This window comes from Sinohyriopsis cumingii, chromosome 1, assembly GCF_028554795.1.
Source record: "Sinohyriopsis cumingii isolate HCF-2022 chromosome 1, ASM2855479v2, whole genome shotgun sequence".
Lineage (NCBI taxonomy): Eukaryota > Metazoa > Mollusca > Bivalvia > Unionida > Unionidae > Sinohyriopsis > Sinohyriopsis cumingii.
Window position 1 is genome coordinate 148,959,925 of NC_142961.1, and position 19,511 is coordinate 148,979,435.

At 32.9% G+C, this 19,511-nt stretch overlaps 1 protein-coding gene across 5 annotated transcripts in view; it reads right to left on the reverse strand.

Annotated features, from left to right (window-relative positions):
* LOC149808128 (triokinase/FMN cyclase-like) overlaps positions 1-19,511 on the reverse strand; it is a 69,277-nt gene that overhangs the window by 32,446 nt on the left and 17,320 nt on the right. For 4 of the 5 annotated variants that reach the window (XM_089973641.1, XM_089973632.1, XM_089973648.1 and 1 more), the window contains 8 exons: positions 17,319-17,503; positions 12,802-12,880; positions 10,756-10,845; positions 8,807-8,841; positions 7,280-7,364; positions 5,701-5,790; positions 5,048-5,164; positions 1,005-1,142 (listed from right to left, as the gene is read on the reverse strand). In XM_089973641.1, the coding sequence (XP_089829767.1) occupies positions 1,005-1,142; positions 5,048-5,164; positions 5,701-5,790; positions 7,280-7,364; positions 8,807-8,841; positions 10,756-10,845; positions 12,802-12,880; positions 17,319-17,503 (819 nt within the window). The remainder of the gene's footprint in view (positions 1-1,004; positions 1,143-5,047; positions 5,165-5,700; positions 5,791-7,279; positions 7,365-8,806; positions 8,842-10,755; positions 10,846-12,801; positions 12,881-17,318; positions 17,504-19,511) is intronic. The other variant, XM_089973656.1, reaches the window with a different exon arrangement.

Consider the following 19,511-nt stretch of genomic DNA (forward strand, 5'->3'; position numbering starts at 1 on the left):
ATGTATTCTTGTCTGTAACCTTGGAGAACTTCAAACAGCCAAAATATTTGATGCAAAAGTGCATTACATTTGGGAAGTTCTACTGTATATATATAGTAAAACGTCAATAACAAACAGGGGAGAAATTGACATTTTCAATACTTTAATGACTTTGGTAATTTTAAACAAAGGTTTGATGTTGATCTTAAAAAAGTACATAGCATTAATACAGCTGGTGTCGACAAGCACCATTCAAGTATTAAGGTCTTAAATTATGATAGGCTTTATGAACCAAAATAGATTCTATGATATGAAATTCATTTGTTACAAAGAAGCCAGTTTAAATACTTAAACATGTCAGCAGATGGTGTCATAGGATCAAAGTTTCCAGCTGCATGTTTTTAAGTTTTATTATACACTTAATATTATCAGCCAAAAGGTGGAATGATATTTTGGTTTCTAAGCATACACAATTTGACATTTTGCCCTAAAGTCTTCATCCTAAATGGGATTTGATGGATACGAGTTGAATGCTAGAAGGTGTTAATGGGCCAATCTGAATGAATTTCAGAAATATGTTTATAGTACACAAATAAACAGACAATCAATAAAATAAAACATCATATAAGAAGATCTACAATCATCACTGTAGCACAAGAAAGAATGTTTTTAAAGCAGAATAAGAATAAACCTTTGTGGTTTGTCAGTGTCAAACTTGTATCTTTTATGCAAATAACAATTCCTAATATAGATTTTTTATGAGTTTTCTAAATGTTATAGGATAAAACAGCTGCATGTTTCATTTATTACAGGGAAGTCACAGTATCTCAGTAGTAAGTGTGATCGACTCATGATCAGTGAGATGCGGGTCTGAATAATGTCCAGGCTTGACCAGGGTAGTTGGCATGGGTGTGAGTCTCTAGTAAGGCTGATGTACATCTCCAATTATTGTGGGTACTAAACAGTCTTTTATGTGACGGTGTGCTATGAAAGACCAAAGAACTTATATTACAAGATTATCTTACCTGGACTAATGGCAACACTGGATTCACTCTCTTCCTGCTTTGGCTGATAAAGTGGATCAATAAGTGTTGATGTTTTTCTGTCCATCTGACCGGCAGGTAAATATGGTGTTAGCCAGGCTGGAGCATTGGTTGGTGCATCTGAATTGAATAATTATTTTATTGTACAACAGAAATATGCATTTGGTTTGTATGTAATAAAATGACATTCTATTTACACACATTTAGTTACTTTAAACAATATACCAGCAAATATTTTAGGTTGTGAAAATATTGCCAAAACATAATGCTCCTGGGATATGACCAATGGGGTGTCATAATAACACCCCACCGTATGACATCTGTTGGCAAATGGGTCAGTGATGAAAACTATTGCGTACTTCTCCCAATCATATCCCAAGGTCTATTAAAAATTTATCTCTAGAATAGTGCAAGAGTAGTTGCATGACACATAAATGCAGGCACTGTCACATAATACCTGCATTTTCTCCAAAAGCACAGGTATGATGAAAACCATTAACTTAATTAGCAATTCATTCAACAATAATGAAGTATATTTTTTGCTCTGAGCATTTAACTGTCTCCTTTTTGTGAAACTATCCTACTGTAAATTTTATCGATTTTTTTTCATGGTAACAACTTTCATAGTTCTGCCAAAAGAATTACATTTGTGTCTCTAATTAATTTTATGGATATGCATCTAATAAGGGAAGGACAAATCTTCACAGAGAGATCACTGAATCATTAATTTTGCAGTTTGAAATAACTTTAAAATCCATGAAATTTGTAACAGTTAAATAAAAGTGAATTCATAGCATTTATAAAGGACAATTTCAAATGTCTGAATCCAGTGCTTTTATTGAACTTTTTTTTTCTGGATGAGACAACATGCTTCCATATAGGACTCACGGTACTAATTCCACTCCAATGGTAAACATATGGAAACACTATCATATTCAAAATTCAATAACTTAAAATTTATGGGTGCTGATAATGACACCTATAATTCTTCATGCACATCTAACCTTGTTGCAAGCTTATGTGTGGAGAGCACCATATGACCCGCAGCACTTTGTTTACATACATGTGCATGAAACACGTGTTATTGATTCTGCACCAAATGAATCAGGTGCCACTTTCAGTATTGAGTACTTCTGATTCAAGCCTTTAAAAATGCTAAAATTACATCAGTAGAAATTTGTCAATATTTTTTTTACATTACATATAGGATAAGCTCTCAAAAGATATTTTTTCCTAAAATTTTATTTTTCATTATTAACCAATTATGGACCACCAAACCTGTAAATACTCTATTATTTCTTCACCCATTTCTAGACTGGTTCACAGTTCTTCCGTATAATTAGTACCGTGTGTCCTATAGATACCATAAGTAGCCATGAAAGGTTGTCTCCCTTAGCTTGACTGCTTGTATCACAAGATAAGGCAGTTACACTGACACAATTACTTCTATTTGGAGATCAATCTAGGATGCCAATGGTGCAAAAGTATTTTAAAAAATTGATGGCCCACTCAAATATGAATGATATGTTCACATAACGTGGTATAACAAAAAATAAATGTGTGAATTTTTCTCATGTTTATGTAGCTGTCATTTTGCTAGTTCAGCCCTATACCCATGTTGTGCATAATACAGATCACTGTTTAATGGACAGAAAATTATTGTTTATCAAGACAGATATACTGATGTATTCTAGTGACCTCGTATTTAACAAAATTATAAATTATATCCAGTTGCACCGTAAAAAAAACCATTAAAATGAGGTGCTTTGTGGGCAACTTTTTCAGGAAATCACCTACAACAATAAAGTGAAGATATCCAGAAGAAATGTCTTTTGGGTATTTCCTCTCTTCATCTGGTCTACCATCACACTTAATAAAATGAACTTTTGGAAAAGAAATTGGACATGTAAAATAAAGTCAGGAACATAAGCATCATAATCCATGGCTTCTTATACCACTCCCTCAATAACTCACGCCCTGATAACTCGCGAACCCGCTTATTGCATGGGGTCAGGCATGGATGCCATTTTTTAAAACTGAAAATACCAAAAAAATTGATCCCTAATTGTTAAACTTGAAGAAAATTGTGATCAAAATTGAAATATAGCTTGTTTTATCATCAAAAACGGTAAGGAGGACCTGGAAATTTTAATCAACATTATGAAATATCAACTTTTAATAAGAAGTCATATAATCTGTTAAATTTACTTTCCAAATGACATTCTTAGTAGACCATAATTAACAATATTCAAGGAAATTTTTGATCAATGAAAATGTCACTTGTGTTTAGTAAAGGCAGTACTTTAATAAATAAATACCAATAATAATTTTTTTTTGTTGTGAAATTTGTGTTCTCATTCTATCTTTTATTTCCGTTTAAGTGTAGTCATCATAAATGCAACGTGTCCTCTTGTATTAAATGTAAAATGTGTCAATCTTCTGCTATGCCCGCAAGCATTTCTCTGAGATCCTAATTAAGTGCCAAATTTATTTTGATATCTGACTAGCGGAAGCATTTGTTCTAATGTTGCACTGAATTAAAAGCTTTGTATTATCATGTTAATTATGTCTTCTGAATCAATAAAGGAGGTGGAATAAAAAAAAGTTAAAAATCATGCATATCCTACATGCTTAAGATCTAGCGGTCCCTGTCATATATTAGGTAAACTCATTTCAGTTGACCAATCAAAAACTGTTATAAACATGATTCTGTATGTAACCTAATTAAGCTACCTTAAACTAACCTACTCAATCATAGCTGTGATCAAAGATTGCATGGCAAGCAAGCAAAAATGAATACTTTGTAAAATAAAGAGCTTGGCAATTATGGGGAAAATGAGTTTCAGAGAATTCCTGAATTGGCACTTAGAGATATCCTCAAGGACGGTAAGAAGTTTCACAATTACTTGCAATGAAATCACAGCTTCAATATTTTTACTAATTGAACAATGCAAAATTGAGTTTCAACGTAGATGAATCTCTCACAAAATAAATGTTGCATGTTTTTGAAAGAAAAAAGGAATCTTGTTTGGTGGTGTATCAACAGTAAGTCTGGTTCCCTGCTTCTTAGACCCCATGTTTGCAAAAGCGCTTTCTTGACAATTATTCTTGATGTGATTATAAAACAAGGATTCAGTCATTAAACAGCTCAGTTCCCACCCCACTCCCCATAACCCTTTGATGTCTAGTGGATTTTTCGGGGAGGTCCCTTGGTAATTTGTGCTTTGTTTATAGTGCTGTCTATGTTTTTGGACCCTGTTGTGGGCAAGTTATTGAAGGGGAAGTTTACCACGCTAAAAGCACTGTTGAAGTAAAAACTATATCCGACTCGTGCAGGATTAAGACAGTGCAACATAATACCATATATATTCACTTAAAGGCCACATCCATTTGCAAAAAACATGGACCTTACCAGATGTTACATAATGTGCCAGCAGATCAGGATCTATGTTGTTTGTTCTACTGGTTACTCCTATAAAACTGCTTCGACCCAGATCTGCGAGTGCATTATGTGACAGCAGATCAGGATCTGTGCAGTTTGTAGTTGGATATGGTTTTTAGGGCAGTTGTAATTTGTAGGGTTTATGGATGTTTTATTGAAAAGAAATGGAAAAAAATGTCATAACTTAAATAATGTACCAGCATTTCAAACAATTAGGCTAATCTTCTTGATTGTTAATGTTAAATTATACTTTAGTATTATGTACAATATGATGTATTAGCACTTAATTGGTACCTCTGCAAAAAAATGGCTATACACAAATAATCAAAAGAAATGATATGACTGTTTTCCAAAACTGAAGAGTGGCTCTCTGCTAAGAAACATATGGTATAGGTACATGTGCATTTATTTGTGTCATTAAGCCCCTGATCAAAAACCATGATAGTGTCATATTATAATATTTGAAATGTTTTAACACAAGCCCCAAACTTCAAATATTTTCAGGGGCGTTTTTTTGCCTACAAGGGTTTGACAATATTTCATAATACATTTTATTCTTTATTTACAAAAAAAAAAAACTCACCCAGACATCTTTTAATGGTGTCTGTCAGGTGCAACAAGGTTATGGAAACCCCTGGCATCTCGAGAGAGGTAATATATGACCCACAGTAGGCCCTGTCCACGTGAACTTCCTTCTCCTCTAGAATCATAAAAAGCTTTGCATTTGTTTTATAAGTTAAAACATCTAATTAATTAATTTTATTTGCTCCTGCTCATGCAGGTAAATGCAGGAACATTTAAACAACAAATCTAAGACAATATAAACCGATGCAATGATGGATGTGCTTAGAACACAAACTTCAAAATATTACTTTAAACCTTCAATGGCAAATAGTAAAATATAAAATCACAGTACAAAGATATAGCAATTTTAAAAACAATTTCATATTTGTGGCATTTATGATGTTTCTTGATATCTGGAAAGATTCCAGGAAAAATTTATTTTTGTTTATCTTAAATAGCCCTAACTTAAATTTTCATTTTCTATATCTGCATCATGTCACAGGCACATTTCTTTATCTTCAAACATATGTGAAATGCTGGTAACTTTATGATAAATTAACTGTTAATAGTCCGTGAGAACTGGAGAAAACTTAGCAAATTTCAGACTTGAAACAAAAATAGTAATTGCCAACGTATGATCAATTTCAGACTTGAAACAGCAAAAGGAATTACCAAGGTATGTGATAACTTCATTGGCAACGATGTTCATCTCCAACACTGATAATCCACCTAGATTGTTAATCATACAGGCCACTCTGTCACCTAAATGTCAGAAAGAAAAAATGAGAGATAATGCTACCATTTATGTTCACTCATAAATCAAAGCCAATGGTAAACTGCACAGACCAAGATCTGCTGTTGCATAATGCATCAGGAGATCTGGGTCTATGCAGTTTGTTAAGGCAAATCAGTAGAACAAACAAACAATACAGACCCTGATCTGCCATCACACAATGTCCTGGTAGATCTGTGTCAATGTTGTTTGCAGCTGGACCCAACTTAAAGCAAGCAGATACTGTATTCATTATAATATGTTATTATTTTTGCAACTTCTGCAAATTCAGTAAGTTCGGATCATACAATTTTTGTAATTTTCTTTTTATGAAAATACACAATGTAAAGATTTGATACTTTACATGTAAAATTTTCTTTTAGAAAAAATACATACTGTACAGACTTGATGCTAAATTTGTACAATTTGTCTTCATGTAAATTTTAGACAGGTGAAATATTTGTAATTTACTGTATAAATATATTGTTATCCAAAAATAAAATATAATATCACCATGCAAAATAAATAAAAATGCTTTTCTGTGTTTTGCCAGTAAAACTTAAAAAAATTACTGTTTATGACATTAACTTAAAACATTTCAATGAAAATTTTACACATTTCATTATTTAAGAAAATAAACTGATAGAAATAAAGCACCAAACAAGATTTTCATGGACCTAAAAAAAACAACAATGAATGATGTCACTTATGATATTATGTAATTTATTACGAGTTCCTGTGTTTTTGTGACACAAAAAGGCATGTGTAGCTGTGTTGTTATATGTTTTGTGACAGACAAAGGTATGTGTCCTCATGTTGTTATATGTAAATGAAAGAAGTCCTAAAATCAGTATGGAATATTAGACCACTACAATGACTGTATCTAATTTTATTGTACATACAAATGTACATACATCTGCAATTTATGTAATCAATACGAAACTCCACATGAAATTCTGCCACTTATCAAGAAATTAAAAAAGGCTTGAAGCCCTATGACATTGTTACAATAAACAACAGCAACTGAAATAATGAAATTCAAATGACCAGTTCCAGATTACACCTACCTACCACAAGCTGTCAATTATTGTTTAGTCAGAACTACAACTGGTTATTACTTAATATTATCCCTGGCAACATGTGAACAATTATAACATGAAATCTCTTGTGTAAAGTTTTTTTTTTTAATACAAGGAATGATCAAAAGTTTAGATAGCTTCCACAACATAATATGAATAAATTCTTTTCAACCTATCTGTGTAACAATTACTAATGACGACAAATGCCCCTTGAATAAAATGGTAAAATATTCAAAAAATAGCATCCATTTTACACAAATGTTTGCTAATGAGCAATCACGATTATCATGGATCTAACAATCTGTCATCTCATAAAATATACAAAATGTGTATAACATAATTACTCCTGCACATTCTAACACCAAGAAATATAAGACAATGGTATTCATTACCTACTTACCACTCTTTAGTTTTAGATGTGTACTACTGGCTGGATTTATCATGTGATCAATCATGAGCTTAACAGTTTCCTTGGCTGTCAAAATCTGCCATAGAGAAGAAAGATATCCTGATGTGTGGCAATGTCCATGATAATAACCAATATCAAGGATAATTATAGGGTTGAATTTAAAATTGTCCTTCCATAAAACATTTTAGCAACAGGCATTGAGAAGTTTGCCCTATATACAAAAGTTTGTTATCCTGCTCTTCCACTGAAACTAATTTGGCACTTATTTGAATCAGAGTTTGTTTACTTATCAATATCAATTCTAAAATTTCTCAACTATTATCTATATTTTATATAAATAGGTCTCTTTATATATTATTCCAAATGGTCACAAGATTTTTAACAAATGACAGCATGTTCAACACTTATATTTATCATAAATTCACAAGACATTACAATTACAAACTTTCATGTGCCATTTACTACTACATATGTAAACAGGTGAATCCAAAGTGTCAATTTTAATTAATGTAAAATTATGTGAAATCAAAACAAAAGATTTGGGGGGGGGGTAGCTTACCAAAAGATTTTCTGGAGTTCAGGAGCATACAACTAAACTGAGTTAGAAAAAAATTTTGTCTACAATAAGCTTAAACATTCTGCATTACAGAATTTTTTGAAACTTTTGAATGTTATCCAATTTTTAGAAGTTACTGAAAGTGTTGTTATATTATCACTAATGATACATGTGACCTTGAAATATTAAAATGTAAGCGACCTTTAGCATTTTGAGAAAAACATGCTGTCACTTCAATCAAAATGATTGTCAAAAACTAAAGAGTCCTGAAATCCATTGTGCAAAAGCAAATCAGAATGACATTACTGCAGTTTTAAGCCTTTTTTTTCAAAATAAATGGTACATGACTTCTACTGTATTGTGGCTATTATTTCATGACTGCATGTCAGTGAAACTTGGACACAGTTACTTCTCAAGACTATTAAAAATGCATGTCAGTGAAAGTCCTCAAGATTTTTGTAATGCACATCAGCGAAAGTCCTCAGGACTATTAAAATGCATGCCAGCAAAAGTCCTCAGTACTAAAAGAAATGCACATCAGTAAAAATTCTCATGACTATTTAAAATGAATGTCAGTGAATGTCCTTGACACTTAAATATGTCAGTGAAAGTCCTCAAGACTCAACATGTCAGTGAAAGTCCTCAAGACTATTAAAAATGCATGTCAGTGAAAACCCTAAAAACTATTAAAAATATATGTCAGTGAAGGTTCTCTAAACAAACCTATTAAAAATGTATATCAGTGAAAGTCCTTGAAACTAAAAAAATGTGTGTCCATGAAAGTCCTTGAGACGAATAAAAATAAATGTTGGCAAAAATCCTTGAGAATAATAAAAATGCACATTAGTGAAAGTCTTCAGGACTATTAAAAAAGCACATCAATGAAAGTCCTTGAGACTATTAAAAATGTGACCATAAAGAATGCATTCTTGTCATTAATACACTGAAGTATAAGCTTGTACCTTCATTCTTTTGACACCTGCTTCACCATGCACACCTAACAAAATATGAATTCTGAATTAGATATATGTATATGCATATACTGAAATACAGGTAAGAAAATGCAAATAAAGCATGGATATTTTTTTGATCTTCTGTTACATTAACTAATATATATATATATATATATATATATATATAATCTTTGATGTGAACTCAAGTGTCAAAGATTGAAAACCTATTTTAAAAAGATTATACACATTATTTTCAACTCTTATAATATCCAGTGTTATCTCTTGATACCTAATAGATTATTCAAATATTTGAGTTCATTGAAGGAGAAAACTCATGCAGCATATTTGAAAAATTATTTGGATGACTTTGATTCTACTGAGTGTGGTAACATCAGCATAAAGGGAATACACTATTCAGGACAATTAATTGAATAATGTTCATAATATTGTCCTTATTTTCACATAACCAGTCTCCTATGTGACCAGGAGTAAACAAGATGGCTGAATATAACTATCAAAACTTGATTTGTATTTGATTGTAAAAGAAGGGTCCCTCAAAGATTAACGCTTTACTAGCTGAAGAGATATGTATGTATGTAGTAGCATTTACGGCACCCCAGCACAACTGTGGCCATATGGTGCCAACAAAAGGTACAGTTAAAAAAAAAAAAATGAACTGCAAAAAAAAGCAAAAAGGTACATTTTTCTAAAAAAATGTAAACATGAAGTACAACAAGATAAAATGTAAATTGTAAAGATGTTAAAATCCATAAAAGGCATATTAAATAACAGATAATAGTAATTCATTTAGAATCCTGAAAACACTGATGAAACCTGTTATATAAAATACATTTCCTCAGTAAGTCCAATATGTTCTCAGGTGGAACATCATAGTTTTTTTTCATGCAGCTTACTTCAAAATACTTGTCTAATGAGGTGGAAGTTGACACACTTGACAAGAAAGTGTTCATCTGTCAGTGAACAATGGCATGGTATGCACTCTGGTAGATGTTAAACTCCTCAAGAGGTATGCATCAATTAGGTATGCATGTCAATGTGCACTCAGCATAATACTCTCTATTTGAGGGATGCCATTCTCCAATAGTGGGTATGATGTTTTAAGTTTGTTGAGTTTTCATATTTTTCCATGCACAATGAACATGCTCACCCTTACAGTATTTGAAGACATAATATGGAATCTTCCATTTGGAAATGGGTGACTATACGGCAGTGACAGTGTGACAAGGCAGTTAACAGTACAGAAAGTCTTTCCCAGACTGTATGAGAACATCATGTTTCTGTATATCTGGGATATTAATGAATATTAAGGAATCCAAGATAAGACGGTTTCTTCTTTTTAACTGCTGGGTGTTGAAACCATTTCCAATAATCTTGAATGATAAAAAAAAAAAAATTTCATACTGGATATCAGACAGATCAGCACAATTTTCACTGAGGACCAGCCAGACATCATAGGAAATCTATTAGTGAAAACCATGTGTTGAGAAAAAAATCTGTTCAGGACAATTAGTGATAAGATTTTGAAGATGGCCACTGTGGTGGCAATATTGGCTGTTCGAGCAGTGATATTTTTTCAAATCTAGGACCAACAATAAACTTCCAATGAATATGTGTATTAATTTTCATTGTAATCCTCCAAGTTGCTTATGAGAAGTAGCAATAAGAAACTCATGCTAATTGGCAGATGGATGATGGGCAATGCAAAATAGGCTATCCCCAAAAATAAAAAATATTTCTTGTGTGCAGAACAGAAATGAAATTGTTTAAAAATGGAGGGCAGAGTTAATTATCTGTATGTTTTTATAACCCTTCAAATGTGTTCTTGGTGTTTTATTCTATTTTGCAGTATGATTGCACTCCTAGCCTAAAAACATAAAAAGTAAATTTTGCTGTATCACGAGTTCTCAAATCAGATGCAACCACAGGCTGTATCACACCTAGTCCAAGTTCTATTTCATCTTCTTGAAGCTGGAACAAAGGACCAGTACCAGGCACACTGCAGGGACCTAAAGCCAGTCCAATAGTACCTGAAATTATATTATCTGCAAACATTTAACACAACAAAAATGTAAAGTATAGTTTCTACAGGTAAACTGACAATTAAAAAAATTGTGAAATCCAACACTGAGCAAAATGAGATCTGAATACTTATATTTATAATCAGTAATTTGTATCATTTCTTTAACAACTGAAACAGCACGACTCCATTATACGCTTTAACATTACGCAGCACACAACAGCAATGTTGTTGTTGCTGTAGTTGTTTTGTCTCAATTCTCTGCTATAAATTAAAGAGAATGATATATATTTAAAGGTCATTCACAATTTTAATTTTTTTACAAACTAATATCCTGGTCAGTCCTATTACATGTATTTACAAAGGCATTGTTAGGATTATCTTAATGAGACTAGACCAATTATTCCTCCATTATAACACCAGGGGACCAGGCCTTGTAAAATGAAAATGATAAAATTAATAAAAAGTATATGAGACCTTTTGAAATCTTGAGGTATTATGATTTGCTATAAACCCAGCCACCAAGACTTCCTGCTGTGGAAAACCAATGTGACCCCAATAATTATACCATACTGAGAAATTCACTCATCAATACGCTCTTTTCTTAATGCTTTAATTGACTATTAATGATGGTACTTTTCCAATTACTCTAAGTAATAGTACTGACTTTGGAATAGATATCCACCTGGGTGTCTTGGGTGTAGAGCATGAAAATGCATACCAACTTGCAATATTTGTATGATTTTTTTTATGTAGGAACAACCAGTTTTATGAAGTTAAATGTTCCAACATTGTAAAAGCAATAATCCTTAATGTGTATGTAATATTTGCTAGGTATGGTGTCATTATCTGGTTTATCACATGAGATGTCAATAAGTGCAAACTGTTATTTTATAAATCCTGTAATTACCCATGTAGCTAGCTACATCTTTAGCACACTGTGTAACCTCCTCTTGACTCCTCCCCTCTTCAGACAGGGCTAGATAGGGTATCACTGTCTTTAATGTGTATGTAATATTTTGCCAGGAAGGGTATCATTTTCTTTACTGTATATGTAATATTTTCAAGGTATGGTGTCATTATCGTGAATGTATATGCAGGCAGTCAGCAACCTGAATCTACCCACAGGCAGAAAACAATTTAAACTATCTTTGTGGTCTCAGTAGAGTTGAACTTACACTGCCACATTCTAATGCAGACACTAAAAAAGAAATCTAGATCCAATAACAGTACACCATCTCCTTCGAGGACTGCCACCAATATAATCCACCAAAGATCTCCTAATAAATGTTAAATATGCTTGTGTATGTGTACGAGCATGAATGGAAATAAGTTACTGTGAAAGAAATGATTTTATGAGATTATGTGCATATTTCAATATTTAAAAATTGTAAATTTGTTCAACTGATGTAATTTTTATCCATTGCATGGTAAAAATTGGGTCGATAAAAATCCCCGTTTTGAGTGAAAAACTCCTGACCAAATTTTGGAAGTCTCCTGATCTGTCCTGACCTATTTTTCCTGTCACATGTATGTTAATGTGTATGGAATATTTGCCAGGTATGGTTTTATGACCTTAATGTGTAATATTTGCCAGGTATTGTAATATTGTCCTTAATGTGTGTGTAATTTGTGCCAGGTATGTTGACATTGTCTTTCACGTGTATCATTTGCTAGGTATGGTGTCGTTGCCCTTAATGTGTCTATCGTATTTGCCAGGTATCCTGTCATTGTCTCTTGCATGTATGCATCATTTGCCAGGCATGGTGTCTTTGTCTTTAATGTGTATGTAGTACTTGCTAGGTATGATGCCATTGTCCTTAACATGTATGTAATACTGGCTAGGTAGGCTGTCATTGCCCTTAATGTGTATGTAGTATTTGCTAGGTATGGTGACAGTGTCTAGTTTATCAATTTATGAGATTTTAATAAGTGCCAACTATTATGTTATAAATCCTGTAATTACCCATGTTGCTGGCTACATCTTTAGCACACTGTGTAACCTCTTCTAGGCTCTGCCCTTCTTCAGCCAGAGCACCAGCTATCTGAAATTAAAATACTCATGGACATACTCTAATCATGTCCCACTAATGAAACTTCCCCTTCTTTAACCTATCCAGCAGTGATAAGAACAATATACTGCTGATCATTCTATATCTATTCTAGACTTATAAAACATTTAGATTACTGTATATACTTGTTTACAAGTTGAGTCAAATTGCAAAGAACAAATATCCTGAACTGCCATATCATAATGAGCCTACAGAATGGGATCTGTGTTATTTCTTCTACTGATTACTCCTTACAAACTGCAAATGTGTCAGATAATTAGGAACATACTAATTCCATATAATTATAATAGCTTTCTTAATATCATCACCTTTCAAACAGATTAATTCATCTAGTGTGTAATTATCTAATTATGTGCAGGCAGTGATTATTAGCATGATGTATGGCTAACTTTGTGAGTGATTCTAAACAACTTTGTCATTGCCCTTGACAATTTTACAGTTAATTTTGTTTCTGTTGAACAAAGAAGAGATACTGATCGAAAGGAGTCTGAAAATAGCATAACTAAAACACATTGCAAAATAAAATTGTTACTGACCATATTCAGTACAAGTCCATTCAGGATTAAAAATGTTACATTGCTAAAGGTATCATTTCTTGAAAACTAAATTAATATTTCTGCAGATTTTACATGAAAAAATGTCAGACGGCAAAATAAATTTGAATTTTCCTTGAAAAAATAAAGACTCAATGTTAATTTACATTTTTTTACTTTAATAAAAATAAGCAATTTAAAAAAACTTTTCATGTGTTCAGTGCTGATTCTGATAATGGAAAGTAATTATGCATTTATTTCTGAGCATGGGGTGGGAGTGAGTATAGATCAAATGCTCCATTTTTTGTTTAGCTGCATGTGTGTAAAGCAGAAATCTCTGAAATGAATACTCACACAAACAGATGCTTTTCTTAAGGAAGTTAAACAAGAGAGAATATCCTTAAGGTATCAGACAAGTATATAAACATTTCTACATAATATAATAATGTATACAGTATGGGGCAATATATATGGGGAAGTGGGGCAATATAAATGGGAATATGGGATAATATATAATAAAAACCTCTGGAAAAATGCAGGATGTGCAGGGACATGAGGTTCAAAGCACATGTATTAATCAATTCACATGACTCAGTGAACTACCACATATATCACAGGGTGAAGCAATGAAAAGGGTATTGGTAGAGAAATGAAAGGTACAAGTTTTCTCTGTCAATACCCTTTGTGTCCACCATCCTGATATCCTACATGAGAGCACTGTATGACCACAACTTTTATTTCTAATTTGTATATTATCAAGTCTCTCTTAATGTTTCTCTTACATACCTCTTTGCCACCCCCATTTTCATTTAAATGTGTCAACTAGCAAGACAAAATGAATGCAGCCAATCATTTCTGACTGCTTAGGTGATTATGCTAATGTCTCATCCAAACTCATCAACACTGTTTGCCAGTTGCACATGTAGACTGGACAGTGCTATTATGTCATTTGCACATGTACAATGGACAGTGCTGTGGTGTCATTTGCACATGTACATTGGCCAGTATTATGATGTCATTTGCACATGTACATTGGACAGTACTGTGATGTCATTTGCACATGTACAATAGACAGTACTGTGATGTCATTTGTACATATACAATGGACAGTGCTGTGGTGTCATTTGCACATGTACATTGGACAGTACTGTGATGTCATTTGCATATGTACATTGGGCGATGCTATTAGGTCATTTGCACATGCACATTGGACAGTGCTATTATGTCATTTGCACATGTACACTGGACTATGCTGTGAGGTCATTTGCACATGTACATTGGACAGTACTGTGATGTCATTTACACTTTGTATATTGGACAATGCTGTGATGTTTTTTGAACACTACACTGGACAGTGCCGTGATGTCATTTGCACATGTATATTGGACAGTACTGTCATGTCATGTGCACATGGTACATAGGACAGTGCTGTCATGTGATTTGCACATTGTACACTGGACAGTGCTGTCATATATGGACAGTACTGTGATATCATTTGCACATGCACAATGGACCATGCTGTGATGTCCTTTGCACACTGTACATGGGCCAGTGCTGTGATGTCATTTGCACATGTACAATGGACAGCCCTGTAATGTCATTTACACATGTACAATGGACAATCCTGTAATATCATTTGCACACTGTATATTGAACAGTGCTATCATGTCATTTGCACATCTACATGGGACTATGCTGTGATGTCATTTGCACATGTACATTGGACAGTACTGTGATGTCATTTGCACATTGTATATTGAACATTGCTGTGGTGTCATTTGCACATGTACATTAGATAGTGTTGTGATGTCATTTGCACAAATACATTGGACAGTACTGTGATGTCATTTGAACAAGACTAGTCCCATTATTTTGCCACACAGTTTGGATCACTTCGAATGCAGGGTGGAAAGTGAAGACGTTATCCATAACTGTTATGGATATTGTTAAACGGAAATGCATGACATCAGATGTTTGATAGTCTGACATGTAAATGTGACTGCTTTTTGATAATTTCTGCTGAAGGATAAACAGCTTGAAATGCAAAACCTGTTAACAGATGAACCTAAATTTACCTGGAAATATTACAATACTTTATTTTGTGAGACATATATTATTATGGAATGAGTTAGTTTCTTGGATTTTACACCTATAAATATATTATCAAAATATGTCAGACTAAATACAGTCAACTCAACCAGTAATTTACTTATATATTTACCACCACCTATTTCCTGCAATCTAGCGATAATGTAAGCTTACACCACCTTTACCCATCAATGCTACCTTTAAAATCTCCCTTAGGTGTTACATCCTAGTTGAAAATGGACTGGAGTGCAAAGTTACATATTGAATGGTACTTGTATGATGAAAAATAATGGATGCATGTTCTGCATATAGTTGTAATTCACCCTCAGGAACTGATTAAGTTTTTTTTTTCTTCAAATATCTGGTGACAACAGCTGCAGGAAAGTAATCATTGAATGGTTAACATGTGGTGAGCCAGGAAGTGCTGGTAAGACCTTTTCATCTCAGCTGTCATGGGTGCTATTTACACCTGTCCTGGTAGGACTTTTATATCTTAGCACATTAATTATAACTGATTCTGATTATATTCAATTGCGTTTCTTTCCAATTTCTGTTACTCTGTTCTATGATAGTATCTTCTGTCCTATGTTGGTATCTTAATTGGCAAATTAGTTTTATTTAAAGACACATGTACACTGTAGTGAGTGAAAACTCTGGGTCCCTTCAATGGACTCATCATCCATATTTTGCATCACATGCTCATGTAAGTATGCTTTAAAGCTGCCTGAGTGAATACCCGTATGAAACAGAGAGACGAAAACCACCCATCATTGAGACGGAATCCGCCTGAGTGAATAGCAGCACTTAAATGTCCTTATGATCACGGTCTATTTTATAATCCATCATGACTTCCTAACTGTCTAACATGTTTCTCTATTATAACAAGTTGCCTCCTTGATTATCTTTGCTTATTCATCAGGGGGAGGTAATGCATGCCAAATTGACAGTCTGAAAACATTTTCTCACATGATTGTTGTTGTTGTAGGGTTTAATGCCATTTTTCAGCACACGATAGGCTATAGATGGCGGCCAGTATTAATAGTGGAGGAAGAACCCGGGAATACCCCGGAAAGAACCACCGACCCACGAGAAACTACTGGCAAGCTTTCTCACATACCCAAGTTGGCTGAATCCGAGACTTGAACCCACGCAAACAGAGGTGAGATGGCAGTGATCCGTAACGGACAGCGTTTTAGACCACTCAGTTTCTCACATGATAACATAAATTAGGAAAGGTACTGTTTTAAGAACAAATGATTCTAACATTTTTTTGGCATTGAAGTATGAAGAATAACTTTCATCAGAAACCTCCACAAATGACCTTGATGGCTTTTACAAAATGCAAACAATTCAACAGAAATGAGACTTAGTATACAATTTGTACTAGGAGTTAAATGAGGCTTAACAGATAAATTTATATATCATTATTATTATTATTATTATTATTATTATTATTATTATTATTATTATATCAGCTTCTGAACTTGGAGGATCAATATTTGTGAATAACACTAATAGGACTGGAAAGTGCTGTGGTACAACAATTTGCAATCCCAATGGCAAGGTTTATTTCTAATTCCTAGTGTCCTAGGTTATGAACCCACACCATATAGGTAACTTGTTATGCCTAGGTTCCACTTCAATGGCAAAATCATGCCATATGCGAAAAATACTTCATAATAGTTGTCAAAATCTGTATTACAATCAACCTGAAAATAATGGAGTTTAAATTTCTTGTTCATATACAAATGATATTTTTGTTTAAAGTGATATTCACACAGAGTACCCACCTTATGGACCAGGACTGTACCACACAGCCCTCTCCTGCCAGCTGTTTTGTTATGTGATGAGAAAGCACAATCCTCCCCTATCACCACCATGCCTACTTTCAAACCTTCAAAATGGGCTCTTTCCACAGCGAGACCAAAGTTGATCCGATCTCCAGTGTAGTTCTTTACAATTATAAGAGATCCAGCTAAAAAAAAGAATTTTTATCATTTTCTTATTCTCCCCACCAAATGAGATAATTACTGATGGGAAGCCTAATTTTTTTTTTTTTTAATAGGAATAATTATTCAAAGCATTCAAATGGATTGTAAAGTTCTTGCTGTGCAAAGAATTTCTGCTGTATGCCAGTCAATCCACCAGCATGGTTGAAGCAAGCTTGCAGGGGTAGCAACATGGAATATTTCAAGCCAAGACAAAACAGGGAGAAGGATTGCTATCTGACAACGCTGATAAAACACAAAGAAACCGATCTCATCCATGAAACATGAGGTCAAAATGGGTCTGAGATCACTCCCCATGCAGGCATCTGCCTAACAGCCAAATGCAAGAACTGTTGGCCAAGAAATCTGGGTTGTTTTCTGTAAAAATTCTTTCAATAGTATTGTCAGAATGAAATGAAAGCAATTTAAGGTTTCTGTATTTGCTGTAGTTTCATATTTAATAAATATTACAAAATAAGCAACATCAACACGCAAGATATGTGATCGGTCTGGCTTTATAGCTTCTTCAGACTAAATTAAACCAAATTCAAAATTATTCTTTATGTAATTAAATATATTCAATTTCTAAGAAATCAATGCTATAAATAATAGGACATAAGATGATGTCATATCTTGATTCATTTTAATACATTCTTGATACAGTCTTAAATGTAAATTTGGCATGGATACAAATATCTTTAGTGACAGTAGAACATTCATGAAGAAATCAAGATAAACAGCTGTATTACCCTTTAAATATATACACATATTTATAATATGTTATTTATTTAATATAATATTTCCAATTGATAAATTAATAAAAATTTGATATTATCTTTGACTTAAAATTTTTTGATGTGTCTGCCAGCATCCAATTTGTAAATGCAATATATATTAGGTTCTTTAAACTGTGTAATGTTAAAGAATAAAATTTGAATTATATCTGTAATTAGGCTGGCTCAAGTACAACTTATCCAAAAGGTCTAAATTATAAAGTTTTGTATGATATTCATTCCAAGGGTGTTTTGGATTTTCTTGTTTCTGTCGTGTATTGAGTATAATGAGAATTATAGATGAATATTACACTGGAACTGGAATTTTATATTTTCATTATTTGTCCACATAATACTGACAATATTTCAATATTTCATTATTTATCCACATAATACTGACAATATTTATTGTCAGTATTACAAATGTATATTACATTCTAAAATTATTTTTTGCTATTCATTTAGTAATCATATTTTTTAAAAATATTATATGACATTAGTTTTTATTATTTATTTTTATGATTTTTATTTTTTTAATTTAATCTATAAATCAGAATATTGGAAATTTTGTTCAAGAATTTTTACAGGAGGACACAATTTCTTCATAAACATTCATCCAAATTTGATGGCACATCTGGATTTTTGTCCACTATTAAAAGGCTTTTAAACCAGGAGACTTCTACTGAAATATGGTTAAATTTTGCTAAGCAGGTTTTGAGACAAAGTTGTAATTATTTTTTACATTTTAAGTATTTTTAGCAACTTCTGCCACATTTGATGATGGACTGGTACAAAACAAAACATCATTATTCCACGATGCTCTCTGTCAAATTTGGTCAAATTCTGTTCAGTATTTCTTTGGAAAAGTTTCTTTAAGGTGTATCTATTTTAAAGTAATGCCATCAATGTTTGACGTTAGATTGGCAACATTAAAGTAATGCAATCAATGTCTGATGGCAGATTGGCAACATTTGTATAAAACTGAAGGCCCTTATTATCTGGATGTTTTCTGTCAATTTAGGTCAAAGTCTGCTTGGCACATTTTGGTCAGTTGTTTAAAGGCTTTTCTATTTTTAGTACCAGTGGCCAAAGGTTGATAGTGTATCATCATTATTTGTACAACTTTGAAAGCCCTTTATGCCAGGATGCATTCTGTCAAATTTGTTGAAATTCTGTTTATAACATTTTAAAGAACATAATTATTTAATGGTTTTTCTATTTT